This window comes from Emys orbicularis, chromosome 2 (genome assembly GCF_028017835.1).
Source record: "Emys orbicularis isolate rEmyOrb1 chromosome 2, rEmyOrb1.hap1, whole genome shotgun sequence".
Classification (NCBI taxonomy): Eukaryota; Metazoa; Chordata; order Testudines; family Emydidae; genus Emys; species Emys orbicularis.
In genome coordinates this window covers 43,734,780-43,758,030 of record NC_088684.1, presented here as the reverse complement: position 1 = coordinate 43,758,030, position 23,251 = coordinate 43,734,780, and the positions used below count along the sequence as shown (strand labels likewise).

Genomic DNA, 23,251 nt, shown 5'->3' with positions numbered 1-23,251 from the left:
GTACTGAATACAGGTGATAGAGCTAACATTAATAGTATGAAAAGCCATCTCAAATCTAACAGTTAACACTCCATCACACGACTAACACTGTCTTAAGACCTGCACCTAGACCAAATGATGAAAAATTCCACTGTGAGTAGGTGTTCATGGAGTTACAAAGGAAATCTTGAGACTAGGCAATGTCAGACCATTAATAAATACCAAGAGTAGGTTTTTGAGCATGGACTCATTTCAGCCAGGGTTGCTTCCTTCCCTCTAAAAAAGAAAAACATAAATGATAACTTTCATCTAATAGCAAAGTGCCTTGTTGATGTATTCCACAAACCTCAAGAAGCTGTCAGCCTAAGCAACCACAGAATTTTTTATGACATGAAAAGTGACCCTAAACTAAAGGAAGCAATGGTTGATCAACGACAAGCCTCATACTCCCAATCTTTATCCTATCCCAAACATTAGATCCAGACTGCGGCCAGCTCTAGCAAATTAATCAGAATCCACATGACACAGTCCCACAGTTATCATAGTCCCACGAGACCCTCAGCCAACTCAGAAAAACCATCATCATCTGCGTAGACACTGATGCCGCTAAGCACTATCAGTCTTGGCAACTCCATTACTGTTACAATTAGTAATGGCAATAAATTAACAAAGGGGCTCTGATGTGACTCTTCAGCAATGTGTACACCAACTCTTGGCCCACCTTAATCTCATCTTGGGACTTACATTCAAGATGGAGACTCACAATCACATCTAGTTTAGGGGCAAGCAGTCTCCTGTAACTGAGGTCAGAAACAAACAACACAGTTACACCATATTCCCCGATACTCCCTCTATGCAGAGCCAAATACCCAGCTAAAGATTATTGCGCCAATAATGGTCCTGTAGTGGCATCCAGCTAGGTGATCTCAGTTACACAAGCAAAATCAGGGATCACAACCTTAAGTCATGGGGCATGATTATTAAAACACTCTCCTTCCAGTGAACAGCATGATTTGAGGAGCCAGCTCAGCAATCAACTAACACCCTGGATTCCTGAAAGTAAACAGTCAAAACCAATGAGATTAAAATCAAACATGACACAGGTTTATGCGCACACTTTTCTCCTGCGTCATCTTACCTCACCAACCCCGCACAAACAATTACCCCCCTGCACTCAGACTACTGTATTCCTAGCACAGCAGCAAAATTCAACATGGTCATTCTCAATGATGAGACAGTCACCACAGCTGAAAATGCGCTACTGCTAGCCAGAACCAAGCTAGTACATAGGTCGGGGGGGGGGGGGGGAGAAATAAAACTTTACCTTTAAATAAAGAAACACAAGTAAGTTTAACAGCTTTTTAAATAGGCCTTCTACTCCTGCACACAATATCTCACATCCAAACAAATGCCAAAACAATAGGAGTCTCTTACCTCCCCCGCAAGAATGGCTGTTACTGTCAACATAACCCCACTTGCCCCTGTACAAGTCTATCTGACAGACCAAATTCAGAAAGGAGGCAAAGGAAAATTTAACAATCTTTCTGGATGGACCACTCATATCCACCTAAAGCCACACATCAATATCCCCCAAAACAAATATGGACTCTGCAGTCAATCCTCACAAGTCTTATTGTCCAGGGAACAGCACTATAAATTAATCTACTAAATGGGGATTTGTTTCAACATTACAAAATTTCCTGTACTGTGCAGACAGTGCAATAAACAATTTGACGCATGTGGATATAAAATATCCAAGTTTATTTATTGCTTCTTACATGTATTATAATCTTTCTATTACAATTTTTCCTATGTCTTTTTGTTTGTTTAGCTAGTTACTGAATATTTACATTATTTGTACAGGACATTTCCTTGAATTGTGCCCAAAATTTAATAACTTTATTGCACAGCTTGCCTGTACATTGCAGCCAAATGTATTCTGAAATAGTGAGATAGGGCACAATTTTGCATGTTAACAACATAGGACTATTCAAGAAAAGGAGCTATCACAGCTCTCCTTCGCTGAGCAGCAGTTGACTCAATTGCAGATTTCTAGGCCAAGACCTGCTCAACCTAGTTCAGAAGGACATTAGGCCCCTCAGAAGCCTAAAGAAACTGAAAAGCGAATGATACCCAGATCAAAAAAAGAACATGTGTTTCAACTGTGGACAGGAAGGACATTTCATAGGAGACTGTGAGAATACTCCTAACCCCATTTACTGCACCAACACCTGATCAGCAGATATTCAGGGTGGCATAAACTCAAAGTTAAAAGAGAAGAACAGGAGATTTTCCCCAAGCAAAGCTCCCTGTTGGAGGATTTGCACGAAGAGTACAGACAACAATCTTGCAGATGCCTGGAGTACAAGTTAGATCTCAGGAGGATAATCCTGAAGAAGAATCAGCAGCTCATGCTACAGGATTTGGAGACACTGTCTTATGATGAGGACAGCATACCACATGAGTTTCAAACTCCAAGTCCATGGCCTGGAAGACCAAGTGCCCAAGATTCTATTCCCATTGACTGGAAAGCATACAGCACATGTGATTCACTTTCTGAAGTCTCGCCATAGACCAAGTCAGAATGAGGAGAAGGAGCAGAACTACGAGACCCAACTATACTTGCAAGAATGGCCAAAACTCTTCCTGTCAGATGAGATTTTATACAGGAAGGTTCAGAGGAGAGGAGAAAGTCGGGGACAGCTAGTGAGTCCCTGCACTCATAGAAACTGTGCTTTAGAATCCACAATGAGATGGGCCACACAGGAGTAGAGAAAATGTTAGAATTGGCTAGCCGTTGATTTTATTGGCCTCGAATGACCTGAGTGGTGGAGAGGAAATATCAGATCTGTAAGCGTCGTCTCAGACGCTTACAGAAAAGCCTGTCAAGCTTTTGAACATTAAAGCATCTGTTCCAAAGATAAGAGAGGTAGAGTTGCTGGAAGAGACTCAAGTAAACAGGAGATCTCAACAGAAGGGATCTAATGCAGGTGTGCAGACTTCACACAATCTTCATTTGATTTGACTCTGCAATCTGAACTTAAGACACTGGCGGTGGAATTTGATCCAAATCAGAGTACTTCACTTGATGAAAATCAAGGGACATTTCATGATATGAGCACTCCACTGCAGCTAAGGTGAAACTGCCTTTTCCCATCACAACATCTGTGGAGGGTAGCACAGATGTGGTGAGACTGCCTGACCAGGTAGAGCTAGAAGTCAACCCAGTCAAACTTGGGGACTAGTCCTTGATTCTGTACTTTTCTGGAGACCCAAGATCCCCAAGTGATACTTTATCACTACCTTTCTTTACTACCTGACTTTGCAGACAGATGTACATAGGATATTATTGTGGGTCACAGATGTCATCAGATTGCAGGGATGTCATTTGTTTAAATAGGAGCACAACCGACATGCCATATGTTGCAGTATTTGACTTTCTTTGGCCCAAAGAAAGGGAGAAAAGCAATGGGGGGGGGGGGGAGAAAAGAGACAGGCATTTTAGTTGGAATTTTTTAGAGTTACCTATAAAATTTTGTTTGGGGTCACCCCCTTTTACCCTCTGAGAGCTGAGCCAACCAGAGCTCAGAGGGGAAGATGAGAAATATAGGAATTGAAGACAGCCTTGTGGACTTAGCAGCTGATTGACACAGGACCAAGAGATGTCTCTGCTATGAGTGCTGGGTCTCAAGACCTTTGCTGCTTTGGATACAGGTTACAGATTTTTATATTACCAGCAACTGAGACCCAGTCAACCCCTGGGCTCGAATGCTGCTGTGGAGATCCCCAGACTGTTTGTTTGCTTTACAGGATTCTGAATTTTTTGGATAAGGACTGAGATGCTACCATTTTTCTCAAGCTCTGAAGAGTCCAGGTGACACATGCTACACCTTATGGTTGCACTATAAAGACTGAGAAACCCTCTCTAAAAAAAGATTAGCAAGGAATGCGTGAGAGTGTGCGCCTGTGCTGAAGTATAAATTCATAGATTCCAAGGCCAGAAGGGACCATTGTGATCATCTAGTCTAACCTCCTGCATAATACAGGACATAAAACTTCCCCCAAATAATTGCTGTTTGAACTAGAGCATATCTTCTACAAAAACATCCAATCTTGATTTTAAAACTTCCAGGAAACGAGAATCCACTGCAACCTTTGGTAAGGTGCTCCAATGGTTAATTACCCTCACTGTTAGAGAAGTTATATTGGAACTAAATATTTAAATATATGTAACAGCAACAAAGTGGGGACATCTGTATAAAGAACATCACGTAGATTTATTGTCTAACTCCTCTTGTTTAAAAGTTATTCATAGTATTCCAAGTACTATTTACAATGCTTCTGTGCATTAATGTTTGTTTATTAAGAAGCTGACTGGGAACAGCTAATTATCGGGGTTTTACATACAATAGCCCTGAGGTTTAACTTGTAATGCCTTCTGAAAAGTCCTGAAAAGACAGAACTCTGATCTGTACTTCAAACTGAGGTGCAGGAAGAAGGAGAACATAACAGAGTTGTACATATTATTACTTTTGACATTCCCCTACTACATCACACTTACACTGTCATTAATCCTTCAGACTTGCAGTTTACAAAATTACTAACTGTCTTCATGACTAAGATTAACAAGTGTGGCAGAATTTGTGGATGACACAAAGTTGGGAGGTATTGCCAGTATGGAGGAGGACTGGAATATCATACAAAGAGATTTGGACGATCTTGAAAACTGCAGTTATAGAAATGGGTTGAAATTTAATAGTGCAAAGTACAAGGTAATGCATTTAGGGATTAACAACAAGAATTTCTGCTATGTTTTGGGGACTTATCAGTTGGAAGTGACAGAGGAGGAGAAAGCTCTGGGTGTATTAGTCCATCACAGAATGGCTATGAGATGCCAAATGTAATGTGCCTATGAAAAAGGCTAATGGAATCCTAGGATGCCTCAAGCAAGGTATTTCCAGCAGAGATAAGGAACTGTTATAATCATTATACAAGGCAATGGAAAGACCTCATCTGGAATACTGTGTGCAGTTCTGTTTCCCCATGTTTAAGAAACATGGAACAGGTGCAGAGAAGGGCTACTTGGCTTGGTTAGCCTAACAAAATAAAAAGCTGAGGGAAGCTATGATTATCCCTCTGATGAATTTAGAGACAGCAAACACCAGAGAAGGAGAGGAGTTATTTAAGTTAAGGGCCAACGTTGGTACAAGAACAAATGGATATAAACTGGCAATCAATACGTTTAGTCTTGAAATTAGACAAAGGTTTCTAACCATCAGAGGAGTGAAGTTCTAGAACAGCCTTCCCTGGGAAGTAGAGGAGGCAAAGATCCTAACTTGTTTCAAGACTGAGCTTGATAAGTTCATGGAGCAGATGGTATGATGAGATTGCCTACAATGGCATATGCCCCATCTGCGACTCCTATTAGCAAATAGCTCCAACGGCCAGAGATGGGACACTAGATGGGAAGGGCTCTAAATTACTACAGAGAATTCTTGCCCAGATATCTGGCTGGTGGGTTTCAACCACATGCTCAGGATGCTATATTTGGGGCTGGGAAGGACTTTTCCCCCCAGGTCAGATTGGCAGAAACCCTGGGTTTTTTTGCCTTCCTCTGAAGCATGGGGCACAGGTCACTTGCTAATATGAACTAGAGCAAATGGTGGATTCTCTGTAACTTGAAGTCTTTACATCAAGATTTGATTACTTCAGTAACTTAGCCAGAAGTTATGGGCCTATTACCAGAGTGGGTAGGTGAGGTTCTGTGACTTGCAACGTGCAGGATGTCAGACTAGATGATCACGATGGTCTCTTCTGGCCTTAGAGTCTATGATAATTTGATTTTTTTTAAATTGCAAAAAAATTTTAAAAAGATTTTTTATTTATTTAATTTTTTATTTTTATAGTTTCAGAAAAGTAATGGGGGGGGGGAGGGAAGGATTGGGATTAGGGCCACGCTGACAGCAGGGCTCTATGGGGTTCCCAGCACTCAGAGTGAAGAATTCAGGGGGCTCCCTGCACAGCCCAGGGGCTCAGCACACCCAGGTGTAAGGCTGCGGTGCTGGCCCAAAAGAGCAGACCCACCAGACAGGGCTGCAGGGGAGGCCACCCCACTGCTGAACAGTTCCTGCCTGGGGACAGCCCCCACATTCCTGGCTAGTGATTGGGAGAACGGGGCCATGACAGCAAAGCTGCAGAGAACTCCCTGAATGGCAGGAGGGCCAGTGACACCCGATCCCCGCAGGCACAAGTTACCAAGGGGAGGTGCACAGGGGAGGCTACACTCATACTGACTGTTCCTGATGGATGTTTTTTCCTCATTGATTTCACTGTGTCAGATGAAATTGACGTTTATTGACATCTATCCATTTAAATAAAAAAACATAAGAATGGCCCTACTGGGTCAGACTAAAGGTCCATCTTGCCCAGTATCCTGTCTTCCGACAGTGGCCAGTGTCAGGTGCCCCAGAGGAAATGAACAGAACAGGTAATCATCAAGTGATCTATCCCCTGTTGCTCATTCTCAGCTTCTGGCAAACAGAGGCTAAGGACACCATTCCTGCCCATCCTGGTTAATAGCCATTGATGGACCTATCCTCCATTAATTTATCTAGTTCTTTTTTGGTCTTGGCCTTCACAACATCTTCTGGCAAGGAGTTCCACAGGTTGACTCTGCATTGTGTGAAGAAATACTTCCTTTTGTTTGTTTTAAACCTTCTGCCTATTAATTTCATTTGGTGACCCCCTAAGTTCTTGTGTTATGAGAAGTAGTAAACAACACTTCCTTATTTACTTCTCTACACCAGTCATGATTTTATAGACCTCAATCATATCTCCCCTTAGCCGTCTCTTTTCCAAACTGAAAAGTCCCAGTCTTATTAATCTCTCCTTATATGGAAGCCATTCCATACCCCTAATCATTTTTATTGCCATTTTCTGAACCTTTTCCAATTCCAATATATCTTTTTTGAGATGGGGCGACCACATCTGCACAAAGTATTCAAGATGTGGGCATACCATGGATTTATATAGAGGCAACATGATATTTTCTGTCCTATTATCTATCCCTTTCTTAATTATTCCCAGCATTCAGTTCTCTTTTTTGACTGCCGCTGCACATTGAGTGGATGTTTTCAGAGAACTATCCACAATGACTCCAAGATCTCTTTCTTGAGCGGTAATAGCTAATTTAGACCCCATCATTTCATATTGTTGGGATTATGCTTTCCAATGTGCATTACTTTGCATTTATCAACATTAAATTTCATCTGCCATTTTGTTGCCCAGTCACCCAGTTTTGAGAGATCCTTTTGTAGCTCTTCGCAGTCTGCCTGGGTCTTAGCTATCTTTAGTAATTTTGTATCTGCAAATTTTGCCACCTCACAATTTACCCTTTTTTCCAGCTCATTTATGAATATGTTGAATAGGACTGGTCCCAGAACAGACCCCTGGGGGACACCACTATTTATCTCTCTCCATTCTGAGAACTGACCATTTATACCGACCCTTTGTTGCCTATCTTTTAACCAGTTACCAATCCGTGAGAGCACCTTCCCTCTTATCCCGTGGCAGCTTACTTTGTGCAAGAACCTTTAGTAAGGGACCTTGTCAAGGCTTTCTGAAAATCTAAATACACTATATCCACTGGATCCCCTCGGTCCACATGCTTGTTGACCCCCTCAAAGAATTCAAGTTGATTGGTGAGGCATGATTTCCCTTTACTAAAACCATGTTGACTCTTCCTCAACAAATTATGTTAATCTATATGTCTGACAATATTGTTCTTTATTATAGTTTCAACCAGTTTGCCCGGTACTGAAGTCAGGCCTGTAATTGCCAGGATCACCTCTAGAGCCCTTTTTAAAAATTGGCGTCACATTAGCTATCCTCCAGTCATCTGGTACAGAAGCTGATTTAAATGATAGGTTACAGACTACAGTTAGTTCTGCAATTTCACATTTGGGTTCCTTCAGAACTCTTGGGTGAATACCATCTGGTCCTGGTGACTTATTGCTTTTTAATTTTTCAATTTGTTCCAAAACCACCTCTAATTATACCTCAATTTGGGACAGTACCTCAGATCTGTCACCTAAAAAGAATGGCTCAGGTTTGGGAATCTCCCTCACATCCTGAGCTGTGAAGACCAATGCAAAGAATTCATTTAGTTTCTCCGCAATGGCCTTATCGTCCTTAAGTGCTCCTTTAGCACCTCGATCATCCAGTGGCCCCACTGGTTTTTTAGCAGGCTTCCTGCTTCTGATTTATTTAAAAAATATTTGCTATTACTTTTTGAGTCTTTGGCTAACTGTTCCTCAAATTCTTTTTTGGCCTTCCTAATTGTATTTTTACACTTCTTTTCCCAGAGTTTATGCTCCTTTCTATTTTCCTCACTAGGATTTAACTTCCACTTTTTAAAAGGATGCCTTTTTGCCTCTCACTGCTTCTTTTACTTTGTTGTTTAGCCACGGTGGCTCTTTTTTAGTTCTCTTACTATGTTTTTTAATTTGGGGTATACATTTAAGTTGAGCCTCTATTATGAGGTCTTTAAAAAGTTTCCACGCAGCTTGCAGAGATTTCACTTTTGGCACTGTACCCTTTAATTTCTGTTTAACTAACCTCCCCATTTTTGTGTAGTTCCGCTTTCTGAAATTAAATGCTACAGTATTGGGCTGCTCTGGTGTTTTTCCTGCCACAGGGATATTAAATTTAATTATATTACAGTCAGTATTACCAGCGGTCCAGCTATATTTACCTCTTGGACCTGATCCTGTGCTCCACTTAGGACTAAATCAAGAATTGCCTCTCCTCTGGTGGGTTCCAGGACCAGCTGCTCCAAGAAGCAGTCATTTAAGGTGTCAAGAAACTTTATCTCTGCATCCCGTCCTGAGGTGACATGTACCCAGTCAATATGGCGATAATTGAAATCCCCCATTATTATTAATAATTATTGAGAATGATTATTATGATTACTAATAATGATTAGAGATTATCATCATCTCTAATCTCCCTGAGCATTTCACAGTCACTCTCACCATCCTGGTCAGGTGGTCGGTAATATACCCCTATGCTATATTCTTATTATTAGAGTATGGAATTTCTATCCATAGAGATTCTATGGTACAGTTTGATTCATTTACAATTCTTCATTTGATTCTACGCTTTCTTTCACATATAAAGTCACTCCTCCACCAGCACGACCTTTTCTGTCCTTCCGATATATTTTGTACCCTGGTATTACTGTATCCCGTTGATTATCCTCATTCCACCAAGTTTCTGTGATGTCTATTATATCAATATCCTCATTTAATACAAGGCACTCTAGTTCACCCATTTTATTATTTAGACTTCTAGCATTGGTATATAAGCACTTTAAAAACTTGTCTCCTTTTGGCCATCTGCCATTACACCATGTAACTGAATGGGACTCTTTTTTATTTGACTGTTTCTGATCAGACCCTGCCTGTATTTTATCATTTTCCATCCTCTCGTCTTCACTAGGACATAGAGATTCTCTATTAATAAATCCTCCCCTAATGGATGTCCAAACCATGTGCTCCTCCGCACCTGTCGACTTTCCCCCAGCCCTTAGTTTAAAAACTGCTCTATGACCTTTTTAATGTTAAGTGCCAGCAATCTGGTTCCATTTTGGTTTAGGTGGAGCCCAGCCTTCCTGTATAGGCTCCCCCTTTCCCAAAAGTTTCCCCAGTTTCTAATAAATCTAAACCCCTCCTCCCTACACCATCATCTCAGCCACGCATTGAGACTCTGCAGTTCTGCCTGTCTAACTGGCCCTCTGCGTGGAACTGGGAGCACTCCAGAGAGAACATGCTTGTTAACAGCAAAAATTATTTTAAATAAATAATTAATTAATTTATAGAGGTGAGAAATAACAGACCTCAACCCTACTGTCCCTCTGCAAATTTGTGTACACAGAGTCAATCCCTTGCCTCTCTCTAAAAGTGCAAAGTTTCAAAAAGTTCAATGAATAGAAGATAGTTGGGGGCAGAATAGATCTGGACAAGGAGAAGTCTGGAGATAAATGTGAGAAGGGAGGGACAGGCAGTAGAAAAAAAAAGTGGAACTGTTTGAGCAGCATATTCCAGAAGTCTTGAGGTCTTTCTAAGTGTAGCCTTCATTGATTTGAGATTTACCATTCCATTCTCTCACTAGAAGAGAAAACCTATAATGGCAGCAGGCCATACAAGAGACCCAGTTTGGAAATAAGAACCATTCAAGAAATATATGTTTGCTGATGATGTTTTAAAGAAAGTCACACCAGTGAACTGGTGGAAATCACTTAAGCCAGGGGTCTCAAACTCAATTTACCTTAGGGCCAGTGCCAGTCCTCAAATCCTCCCAGCAGGCCAATAATGTCACTGAAGATGGTGTTCACACCACCTCCCAGCCTGTTTCCCACCCTTTTCCCTCTCTCCCTTGGCCTCATGCCACCCCGGCTGACTGCCCAGCGACTAGTGATGCTGCCTCCATGGCTGACTCTGCCCGGCAACTAGTGATAGTACCTCTGTCCCTCTCCCCCAGCCAATGGGAGTTGCGGGGGCGGCACCTGGAGCAGACAGTCGGCAGCATCGGTCGCTCCTGCCCCCCCCTCCCAAGCCGGCAGCCATGAGGGTCGGATGAAAGAACTTTTTAAAAAGTTTCCGCAGGCTGCAGTGAGGAGGTTCCCGGGCTGCAGATGGCCCGTGGGCCAGGACTTTGAGACCCCTGACTTAAGTACTTGGATTCAGAGACTGTTGAAGTGATAATCTCACTTTTAACAGCAGGAGCTTCTTCTGACGGTGTAGAAAGAATATTTTCTTCCTTTGGACTAATTCATTCCAAATTGAGAAATCGTTTGGGACCTGAAAAAGCAGGAAAGCTTGTTTTTCTTTTCCAGATTATGAACAAACAGGAAAATGAGGGTGAAGACGACCGAGTTAGCTGCAAAAGCCAATATTTTAAGTTTCTCATGTTGACCTGGCTGCCATAGTCGATTTAATTTTTTTTTTTAATATTTCATTTAACTATTTTAGTTAAACAATTTTAACAAAAACAAACCTGATTTAAAAAAACTTGAATGTTTAACTAAATTCAAAAATTCATATGATTGTTTTGTTAAAATATTATAGGTTTGCTGTTGAAGAAAAAAATCCAGAATACATAACGTTGTTGTTTTAGTTAAATAAAACAATTTAAATGTCTGTCTGGTGATGTTCTCCTCCTAATACAGCATGGCAAGAAAATCCTCCAAATATTAATGATTAACCTGTTGAATTGGAGATAGTTCACCTCCCAATCACTTCATAAATATCTGCTTCAATTACCTTTGGTAAATGAAATAACCAATCATTCATTTTCTGATACAGCTGTAAAACTAATCTGAAAAGTTTCCAAAATAAATCACTATTAAAAAATGTATACTGTATACCTTCTAAAAATGAAACCTACATCTATCTCTGAGCTGTGAAAAATATGTATTAAGGTTATAACAACCAACAATAATGCACTTTTATGTAGAAATCCATGATTAAATCGAGTCTTCCTGACTAGTGATTTAAATCATGATTTAAATCAAATCCACCCTGGATATTTGGGCTACCACATCCATATTTCCTGACTTTTCGCTACATGCACAGGTATGTCAGAGAAAGTTAGATATGCTTAAACCTGAATTTACAAGTGCTAGAGTGCAAGATGCAGCCTTTTGTGCTGCTAACTTTCACAAGGTTTGGGGGGTATTCGGAGTACGGCAAGGAGTATATTTTTCCTGATCACTAGAATAAATTTGACATACTCCATTGTGAGAAAAGAACAACTTATTTACCAATTTTTTTTCTTAATTTTGAATAACTATTTGGGTTTCACTTTTCCCTGCTCTTTCCATGTTATTTTTATTGTACTGAATATATTTGTCAAGATTTACCCTGGAGATTGTATGTTGTAATCATTCTAGTCTCACACTGAATTTACAGTACAGTAATACTTAGTTTATAAATGTATGTTTTACAAATTACTTTATAAAATTAAAAAGCAGTAAATCATTATAAAAAGAAAAAATGAAATATCTTCCTTCATCTGAGGTTCAGATATTGAATCTTCTGAATGTCCAGTTATGTTTTGTCCTATTGTTATATTTCAAGTTTTCTTTTAAAGCTTCCATTAAAAATAGCAGTAAACAAGTTTAAGATATGCTTGTGTTTTTGATTCATGTGATTTGTATTTATTAAACTGAAAGCCTGATTTAAATTTAAATTTCTCACAGCACAGTGATTTGAATAAGTCCCCCTAGCACACTCTTGAGAATAATAAAAAAAAATTGTTTGACTCACTTCAGTTTTTCAGCTGAATACAACTGAAGAAATTCCATGAAAAAATGATCAAAAATATTCAGTTAAATGTACTGTTCAATTCAGACTGATAGAAACAATTAGTTTTATGATTCTTTCTTCAAGATTAAGAATGTTGCTTTTCACAATTGCCTAAAGACACTATTGTATATCCACTGACACTCCAAATGCAAGCTACTGTCACACTGTTTACAAGTGAAACTTGACAGGCAATTAGGAGAAGGCAGAAAGATTTATCAAGCACAACTAGATTCTCCCTGATAGCTTCTGAACTCAGCACTCTTAAGAATTTTCATACTGGGAGATATATCACACTTTTTTCAAACTTATTTAATTTTTTTTTTTTTTAATTATCCAAACTTCTTGCATAAGAACACTGTTGCCCAATGTGAGGACACTAGACTAGTCTGGAGGCAAGGAAGAAGAGTAATAAGGGCAAGGTTAAATAAACTACTGGATTCCCCACACCCCGCCTCGCTGTCTTCCCTCCACTTCTCCAATGTAAATGTGATCTGGCTGGAGGCCTTCTTCTTAAAAGCCACCTTCTATTTGCACAGCTGCCCCAAAGCAGCTGGCTGCTGGAGCAGTTCATAGGAAGAGAGCTGTAGTGTCAGATACCAGTTCTACAAATCAATTTTCTCTTCTCTCTGCTGCCATGGTAGTCAGGTTAGCAATGAAAGTATATTTGGCATGGCCCCCAGGAATTCTCAATGTATACTACTTCCAAAGAGCATGCAAACTTTGAAATGCAGGAAAAAGGAAAAGCCAAATAAATAAATAAAAGAGAAGACAGAAACCTCACCCAGTCTTCACCAAAAAATAACAGTAATAAAAAGACAGAATGTTTCCAGATAAAAGGAGAGAGAGAGCACATCACTCTCTCAGGACATCAAACAAAGGAATAAAGGGTAAGGTTTCCCATATACAAATGGGTGGGAAGAGTTCTAACAAATAAGATTTATTTAGGCTAGGTCTACACTACAGCCTAGGTCGGCATAACTTATGTCACTCAGGGGTGTGAATAAACCACCCCCTTGAGTGACATAAGTTACACCAACATAAGCGCTCATGTGCACAGAGCTTCTCTATTTGACTTAGCTTCTGCCATTTGCGGATGTGGTTTTATTATTATGTATCAGTAGAGCTGTGCTGCTGCAGCACTGTACGTGTAGACATGCCCTTAGTCTCTTCATGGCACTTACCCCCCTACAAAGCCCCTCTAAAATACAGAAGTATTATCACCTCATTTTGCTGATGAGAATTGAGGCACAGGTAAATGATTTGCCCATAGTCATATATGAAGCCTGTGGCAAAAATCAGGAACTGAACAGAGTTCCCAAGTTCCAGTCCAAGGCTTGGACTGCAAAACCATCCTTTCCCTTCTTCATTAAGAACTGCCCACTCCTGCTACCTCCTTTGGATTGATTTAGAAGTAGCACTTATTTATACTAAGATAGTGCTCAGAGGTCCTGTTATGTAGGAAATCACAGGACCAAATGTATTCACTCACTAGTAACATTGTTCTAAGTTTTCAAAATGTGCTGGTAGCACATTTTAACAACTAGTCCCCATGCTTTGTTATTATGCAAGCTAACTTAGAGGCCAACAAATCATGTCCTATGTTCTGAATACAAAAAAGCCCACCAAGTTACACTACCACACTTTGCCACTTCAAAAGAGACTGATTTTCCAACAAAAGTAATGATTAAAAAAAGTATCCTCCAAAACTATGTATTTTTGAAGGAGCATCGTATTTTTCACTAGTCATAATTATACTTAAATGGCTTGTTGTGTAATAGGACCTTTTTGTCAATCTGCATCTAAAATACTAAAATTCAATGCAAAAATTCTTCAGGGTTGTGTGTCTGAGAACATGCATGGTTTTAATCAGTAAAAATTATATTTTCAGTCTAAACTAAAGCTAGCAAGGCAAGAGTTCTTTTATGTTAGATATGAGTACAGTTTTTACATAGATGCTATCTAATACAATTGTATATGTTCCAGAAAAGGGACACAATGAAAATGTGCAGCTGGAATGTCAATTTTCAGGTTTTAGAAGATTGAATGCAGAGCATTCTCTGGGAGAGGTATCAGAATGACCATCCAAATGAACTCAATTGTTTCAACGTCTACAGGTGCTTCATAAGAATTTCAATGGAAATTGAGGCATTTATTTGCACAGTCTCCTGCTGTGTTTGAAACCTAAAAACACAGCAGCATTGTGCCAGTACAGAAGAAACAAAAAGTGAAAACTTACTAATCCAGCTTCATTGTCCACACTGAATGATATGTAGGTAACAAATATGGTAGAAGAAATTAAGATTTGTTAAATTGTTTTAATCATCTAAAAAACCCAGCTTTTACTAATAAAAATTAAATTACATCATCATGATAATATCCCTTTAACCAAACCAAACTGATTTTACCACTTGGTTAGAAAATTCATATACAATTCATTACAGTAAAAAAAAAAAAAAAATCTATGGAATCTGATTTTCATGACTGGTTTCTATTATTTTTAAGTTTCATAATAGCAGCAGCTTTAACAAAATAAAATTGATTATTAAGTTTCATGCTCTGACTGAAGTTTATGGTTTACATCATTTACATAATTGTTGCACTAGTTGTGCTGAGTAGCAGATGAAATGGTACAACTGGTAGGACTTATTTGGGTACCTTGGAAAATACAGGATACTGAAAACAAAGTCTGGATCCAGGGATATGCTAGCAGAAGCTGGTGCTTGTATCCCAGTAATAGTGATTACTTTAAGCAGTATTTATAACAACAACAAAATAAAGCTCTTCTTATATAGTGCTTTTCATCAGTGCTTTACAAAGAAGGTCAGTATCCATTTTACAAAAGGAGAAACTGAGACACAAGAGATGAAGTGACTTGTCCAATGTCACCCAGCAGGCAAGCTGGGAAGAAGAACCCAGTGTCCTGAGTTTTAGTCCAGTGCTCTATCCATTAGGAAACACTACGTCCCTCTATTCAAAACTCTATTTCAGAAGTACTAACATGGATCTTCACAGAAAATCTATGCCAGCAGTATTCTCCCTTTAGCACTATGACTTCCAGTGGGAATCTTTCACTTCTATAGCAATTTTTGTGGGGGAGTCTGCTGACAGAGGTTCCTCCACAAGAATATCATTTTGAAGCATCTGCCAGTGTGCAATTTAATGGACCCAGAGAACACAAACACTGAACATGCACTTACATCATAGAAGACCATAAATTACTCAAAACCAAAAAAAAGTTGTTCTCTGGCCACTCTTCCTACCACACACAAACACTTTAAAATTTGTATTTAAATTATAAGCATCAGAAGGAACAGGCGTTAACGTGTAAGACAGGTAAATGTGAGGGTCTTAAAAAGTTGAGAAGTCCCTTTCAAACAAACCGAGGTTTGTGATTTTATTGTGAAAGCCTAGGTCACCATAATCCATGAGGACAAAACAATAATTTCTAACCACCATTTCACAGTTCCTTGCTATCATTACAAGACACTTCAGGTAAAGACTCAAAAAACAAAGTACTGAAAGAAGCCCCTAACAACAGCTCCAAAGAAGTCAAGTGATCATATGCACCAACATATATTATGAAGTTCTGTAAAAATGTAAGCAAAAATGTTAAACCATCACATCAGTCACATTTTATAATAAGGTTGGACATCATTTTGTTAAACAAAGACTTGATTACAATTCCAATGGTTATAAAGAGTCACAAATTGTAGTTTAAATTATAAACAGTTGTGGAATTTTTTTTAACGTCAGGCCCAATTAAACACACTACACTTAAAATAATAAGTTATTATTAATCATTAAATTAAGTCAGAAAAAATAAAAATAGTAACTTAACAGAAAACAAAAAGTGTTAGGGCTTGTTTATACTTGAAACACTACACCAGCACAGCGGCAGCATTGTAGGGCTTCAGTGTAGACACTACCTACGCCAACAGGAGGGGTTCTCCCATCAGCATAGGTTATCCACCTCCCCAAGAGGCGGTAGCTAAGTCAACAGAAGAATTCTTTGGTCAACCTAGTGTTGTCTACACCAGGGGTTACATTGGCTTAACCATGTTGCTCAGGGGTGTGGACTTTGAACATCCCTGAGCGATGCAGCTAGGTTGACCTAACTTTTTAGTTTAGATTAGGATTTAGAAAGGTGGTACCAACAGCTGGTTTCCAAGAATCTCACCACTTTCTTTTAGTTCCCCCACCCAATAAAAGGGAGGGGTTGAGGAAAGCAGTGGATTTGAGCAACTTTAACTTTTTTTTTTTTTTGTAGTAATACAGGAGATAATGCTACCACTACAAGACTTTAAGCATTTATGCAACATTCATGTCATGTCAATGAGTAACAAATCAGCCTTATGTTTTTCAAATACTTCCAAATTATATCACAGCAACTTTAAAAAAAGTGGACTCTCTTACCTGCTTTAGTTCTATTTACTTTTTTCATTCCAGCAGCCTCACACTCTTTTTCTCCATTACACTTTTCCATGGAGCTTATTTCTCCAAGAGATTCCACAGCCCGTGTAGAATTTATATTTATACCACATATTCTAGAAAGAGCTCTTATATGCCCAGAGCCGCTCTGCTGTTTCTCTTCTACCTACAAAAACAGAAATTCAGGATAGCATTTTCCCAACCCTTAGTGCAAAAGTGAAAAATCTGCTTTTCCTTGAAAGATGTATAGTTCTTTTCCATATTTAAATGTATTACAGAAAATACCAGCTCACACTTTACAAAAATATTAAAATCTAAATTTCTCCTGTTGCCATTTTATGACAATAATTAGGTACTACCCACATCCAAACTTTAGTAGCTCTCTGCAATTTTGAAGTTTGGTTATACAGGTCAGGATTAATCATTCCTTCTCTATGGTAAGTTTGCAAGTCACTCTAGTCCAAATTCCACCACCCTTTACTTACACTGAATAGTCCCATAGATTTTCAGTGGTACCAACTGAGAAGTAAGGTACTATTCATGCATAAGGATGGAAAAATCAAGCCTCTACTGTGTATATTTGTGTGTATACACACTGACACATGCAAATAAATAAATGTGCTTTTAATATAAATGGCCATCCGCAAAAGCAGCAACTCCTATTTATGAATTTTATTCAACAGAAGCCTTAAAATTAAAGATATACTAAAATGATGACATACTGAACTTCTTTCTATATCAGAGGTTTTGCTGTCTTGTCGCCACACTGTGACTCAGTATATTGACATTTTTGAATTACCCATCTTAAGAAAGGACCTTATTTTCTGAAATGCTTTTGCCAGGACATTCAAAACATTTTACAGTTCAATCTCTCAGTGAAGTACAGGCCAACTCTGCAACCCATGCATTGGCTACAGTAAGACTTATATATATGCTGAATTCTGATAATATGAGTAAAAAGTGAGTAGCACTTTTACTTCAATGGTGAAGTTTGAGTAGTAATGGGACTACTTGAGGAATAAGGTGCAATTCAGCATGACAACTACTTGCATGAGTAAGAACTAATTATTGTTGGCATATTTTAGTTGTGGTGCTGCATAGCTAAATGTTTCCCCATCCCATTTTTCTTTTTACCTCAGTCAACTTAATTTCTGGGACCAGCTGTTCATTTTCTTTCTTCAGACAGATTGTGTTATTTTTTCCTGGAGGTATAAACCTTGGCTTTTTAGCTGAATTCCCTAGACATTGACTTGGAGCTGCTGATCGCCTCATATTTACTTCTGCCAGTCTGAAAAACAGCAGGTACAGAAGTTTTTTGTGGTGAGAACCATTAACGGCAGAAATATTTCAGAATATTACTACTCTACATGCACATCTTAAAAATTAAAGTATCTATCACAGTCTGTATCTCAGATCATTTCCAAGAGCAATTTTAGTTCTCAGGTTTAACATACTATATGTACGAAACTGATGTAAGATGTTCAAACAAGACATGCAACTACCATAATTAAAAACAGAGAAATGGAAATAGTAAACTGTATCTTTGCTAATCCACACTGTAGGATTCAGTCATTAACATTTCCACTTTCACCTAAGAAGTTAATGATGCACTTCTCAAGAGCAAGAGGTACTTTAGGGATGAACACTATACAAATTACTTTTCTACAAACTGTACATGGACTAATAAAGACAGACATTTGGAAATGGAAACTTCTCTTGTGCCCTTCACAGCTAATCTTGAAAATCCATTACTGTACTCATAAACAGAGTACTGAATGTTCAAGATGCGCATCTGAGATTAGAATTCTGCCTTTAATAATAAATTAAGCTGGTTGTGTAAACTCCCCATATCAAGATGGGAATAGAGCTGGGTATAGTCTCAGCTCTATATGCACTGTTACAATCCGGACAATTACTCTGTATCCTTTATTTCTAGTAGAACCCACAGTGTGCTAGTTGCTTTCCAAAGATCAAAGGTCATTGTCCACGCAGATGAACTCAAGACTATAATATACTCCAAGAAGTCATTCTGATACAGTATACTTCCATCTATGGCAACTGAACTTGAAGATGATAATGTGTTTTTACTATAAAAATGTTATGTGGCAGTACAGGGACACAATGTATGGGTTAAAGTTTTGTTTAATTTTCTGAGATTATTTTATAATTGGGTTTCCAGAATTATTTGTTCTAATTACATGACAGATATTGACCAAGAATACAGTCAAAGCTTAGTAGGTCTCCATGTGACAAACATCTCTGTCCTTTTGGGAACAGGACACAGACAGTATTGGTAACTACTGTATACTCCAGTGGCACAAATCTTTTTCTGCACTATTTTGCACTCTAGTGGTCTACTAGCTGCGCAGCAACCCTTCTAAGAACATTCACACAAAAGCAATTAAGAGGCAACTGTTAAGAAAAAATACTTCTTAAAAGATTTAGATACAAAAATGCTTAGCATCAATGACTGTTTTATAATTGTGTTTTACCTAACTAGTCAAACAGAGTGCATGTATGAAGCTACTGGCAGAGCTACACCTGAATGGAAGAATGATCACCATTTGATTTCACCCTGTATGTTAGTCACTTTCAGTGTGGTTGTACTAGGAACCACTCTTATTTTAAGGGATATCTTTGCTTTTCCCTGATCATATTCAAGATTTGCAAGCCTCTTCTTATGGCTCTGTTGATGCAACCAGTGGCTACCTTTCTTGTATTTATAATAATTCAATATCAGTTCCTTTGCTGCTGTTAAACTTAAGAATCTTTAACAGGCTCTCATGCAGGTATCTTAATGCATCTATGGAAAGATTTAGGTTGACTGCATTTTTTTAAAATGTACTATTTTTACAGCAAATAAAATGATACCAGTCAACATTATTACAAGTTACAAGGGTTATACTTCACATATTATATATGTTTTCTTAGGACCAGTCTTCTTTTAAATTGTAAACTCTGGGCAAGGATGTCCTTTACTATTACTTCTGGGGGAATTCTGTGCCACTGTGCATGTGCAGAATTCATGTCCCCAGCAAAATCTTTTTTTTTTTCTTCAGAAAATACATTCTGCCAGAGAGGCACTGCAGTTATGCCTTTCACCCACGAGGGGATGCTGTTGTGCCAGAACAGAGGGCAACTGCTCCCATGCTGGAGCAGACCCCTATGGATAGGGAGAAGAGGCTGCCTTCCTCACAGCGCCCTGCCTGTAAGGCCAGGTGAGGAGGCATGAAATATGGGGGGCACAGACAAAGGGCTAGTGGGAGGACAGACTGGGGCAGGGGCTGAGTGGGGGTGCTGGGCCACATGAGGATGAGGAAAGGGGGTGGCTAAGTGAGTGTGCAGGGGCACATGGGGACAGAGTGGAGGGGGTGCAAGGACATATGGGGATGGGGAGAGGAGGGGCAGCTGAGTGTGGGGGCAGAGATATATATGGAGACAGGAGGTGCATAGACACATGGGGACAGGGGCAGATATGCCTGACTGAATGAGAGAGGCAAGGGGTCAGCCAGGGTCTGCATGGGGGAGGCTCCCCAAGTCCCTAACAATGCCCGCCTCCTCCCCCCCCAAAAAAACCTGTTTCATACTTCTCTCACCTACATCCAACAACCTACATGTTCACTCCCAGGCTTCTTTCCAGCAATTACTTCCCTCTCCCTCAGTTCCTCCATTACCCCTTTCTCCCACAAGCCTTTCCACTACTTCTGAGGGGTGCGGGAAAATACGTTTCTATATTATAGTTTAAATGAATTATTACTCAAAGTTCTTTATTAATACGCCTAGTAAGGAATTTATTTGTCAAAAAACATTTCCTGAATCTTTTTTGTTGTCTGTATTGTTACAGATATACTTGCTGACAGGTATTTTGAAATAAATTACCAAAATAATTGAAACTGGTGTGAGTATATTGTGTTATTTTGACAAATAAAACATGTAAAATTTTAAAATATTATGTGCAGAATTTTTAATTTTTTGGCACAGAATTCCCCAGGAGTATATTATATATCTGTACAGCCCATAGGACATTTTGGGTGCTATTGTAATATTACATTATATATATTGTATACAGTGTATTATTGTATATTGCAAAGCATAATGTAAAGAACACAGAGAAAAATATAAAAAGCAAGAGAATAATTTTACACTAGCTCACTTTTTCTCAATGTACATACTCCTACTTTTACTAAAGCAATCAGTGAAAGAATACCCTATATGTACAAATACATATGAATTTTTAGAATACAACTGAGCAGATCTGTACAGATACATAAGGTTCCAGGCCTGTTAGAAAAATTCCCATGTTGGAACGGGTCCTTCTCCTGCAACTGACTGTAAGAAACAGCTAACAAGAGCAGCATTAACATCTGGATCTCTCTTTTGGAGAATTCTCAAAATACAAATTATCATAGGACTTTGGAGTACTAGACAAAAGGAAGCCACTAAGATGTATAACAAGCAAACAACACTGGATATTTTGGGGCAGGACCAGAGTACAGGTAGCTAAGTGCATTTTCTCCAGGGTTTGTCTGAAAGATGGCTTGCAATGTTACCCGCCTTTACAGGCATTCGTTACTATTGTATTGCAAATTTATAAATCAGGAAAGAATGTGAGTGGTTTTGTTGTAGTCGGTTATACTAGTCACATGTATAAAGTTAAGCATTTACCTAAATGTTCATGGGAGCGGAGTCTTAAATTTCATGCAAGAATGGCCCTTATACTATTGCACTGCCCAGTTTGTTTGTATTTTTTAATATCATGAAGGGAGCAGACACCATGTTCGAGATGTTTATATAGCAATCTCAGACAGCAGATGGCTCACCTTCCCTACCCTAATAACATCAGGTTAAATCTTTGTATAGGAATAATAATCAGAAACATCCAAAATAGGTACAAAATACAATGCAATTTGGAGTGCACTGACCTAACTTGATCTACCCACCTAACTGTCAGTAACTTCCAGCTATCACCTTGTGAAATAGTGCAAATTAATCTGGAAAGTTTGCGTTATACATGGTATGCACATTAGATGTCTAAAAGATATCCAGATACTTAATTTTAAATGAAATCCATTGACTTCAGGGTCAGTGCAGTTTTAAAAGATTCTACCGCAACAAATCAGGAGAATCTGAGATTTTGACAAAACTTTACCAAAGGTTTTAATCAAAAGTAATAGGTATGGACTGTTCAGGAACAGAAACAAGTAGATAAATATGCCTGAGACTGATGTCTTTGATAGCAGCACTATTTCTTATTGCTTGTATTAGGGGTTCAAGACTGGTGCATTACTTTAATTTCAATTTATATACATATATACCTCTACCCCGATATAACGCTGTCCTCGGGAGCCAAAAAATCCTACCGCGTTATAAGTGAAACCGCGTTATATCGAACTTGCTTTGATCCGCCGGAGTGCGCAGTCCCGCCCCCCTGGAGCACTGCTTTACCGCGTTATATCCGAATTCGTGTTATATCGGGTCACGTTATATCGGGGTAGAGGTGTATCTGGAAACACACATTTACTTGGTTATGTATCATATACCTCAAAACAAAGAAAGGTAGAGCTTATTTCTGATAAGAAGGCAGAGCATGTCTAATTTTACAGGACAAGTGGTTGGAAGAAAACTGGGAGAGCACGTTAGAGAGGAGGGGTGACTGCCAATATTCTCATACTAGGGGCATAGCTACTTAGCATCTCGGCCCACCCAAATCTGAGCCAGGGTGTAGTGCTGCCACAGCAGCCCGGGGCATCACTCGGGCACCTGAAATCCAGGACGGAGCTATGCGCCCGCCCTTCAGAAAACTACACTCCGGCAACTCTGCCTTGCCATTTTCTGTGCTGCCCCATGCCCAGCTCAGCAGGTGAAGCTCAGTGTCTGGGGGGTACCAGGGCTAGGAAGAGGGCGTGGCATCTGGGGAGAAGCTGAGCTAGCACAGTCTGTCGTTGCCCCTCCACCCAAAAGTCGGGGCCCTCCAAAATTCCCATTCCTAAGTATGCCGCTGTCTCAAACATACACAGGCATGCCGAGAACACGCCAGTTTCCCTTTCCCCCTCTTAGGCCTCACACTCCAGTCACTGCATTAAGTGTGTTCCAGAGACGTGCAAGATTAAAAGTCAGCAAAAGGAAACGTCGCTTTACCCCCTGATGCCCGAAGCAGGCATCGCCCTGCAGGGATGAGCTGCTGGGCCGGGCAGGGCTCAGCACCCTCCGCCATGCCAGTAGCTTGTTCCAAGTACCCTCTGCTCCCCCCGCCCCCGGCACTCACTGCCAGACTCCGCCTCCTCAGTCACTGCGCCCCTGCCCCACTCACGGAGCGGTACGCTCAACTCAACCGTCCCGCCGCTGCCACCGGCTCCCGTCAGCCACTTGCCACAAAGCGCATGCGCCCTGCTTTCCTCCCACCGGCCATCGTTCTACCGCGCATGTTCCTGTCGCCCATCCTCACTCCACCAGCTGTCCTGCACCCGCGCGTGCCCACT

General features: G+C 39.8%; 1 protein-coding gene across 1 annotated transcript in view; it reads right to left on the bottom strand.

The window, feature by feature from the left end:
* Nucleotides 1–23,125, bottom strand: part of RAD54B (RAD54 homolog B) — a 114,516-nt gene extending 91,391 nt beyond the window's left edge. The window contains 3 exon segments of the mRNA XM_065399320.1: nucleotides 16,758–16,938; nucleotides 17,907–18,060; nucleotides 23,083–23,125. Of these exon segments, the coding sequence (XP_065255392.1) occupies nucleotides 16,758–16,938; nucleotides 17,907–18,044 (319 nt within the window). The 5' untranslated portion in view covers nucleotides 18,045–18,060; nucleotides 23,083–23,125.
* Nucleotides 23,126–23,251: the final 126 nt, after the last annotated feature.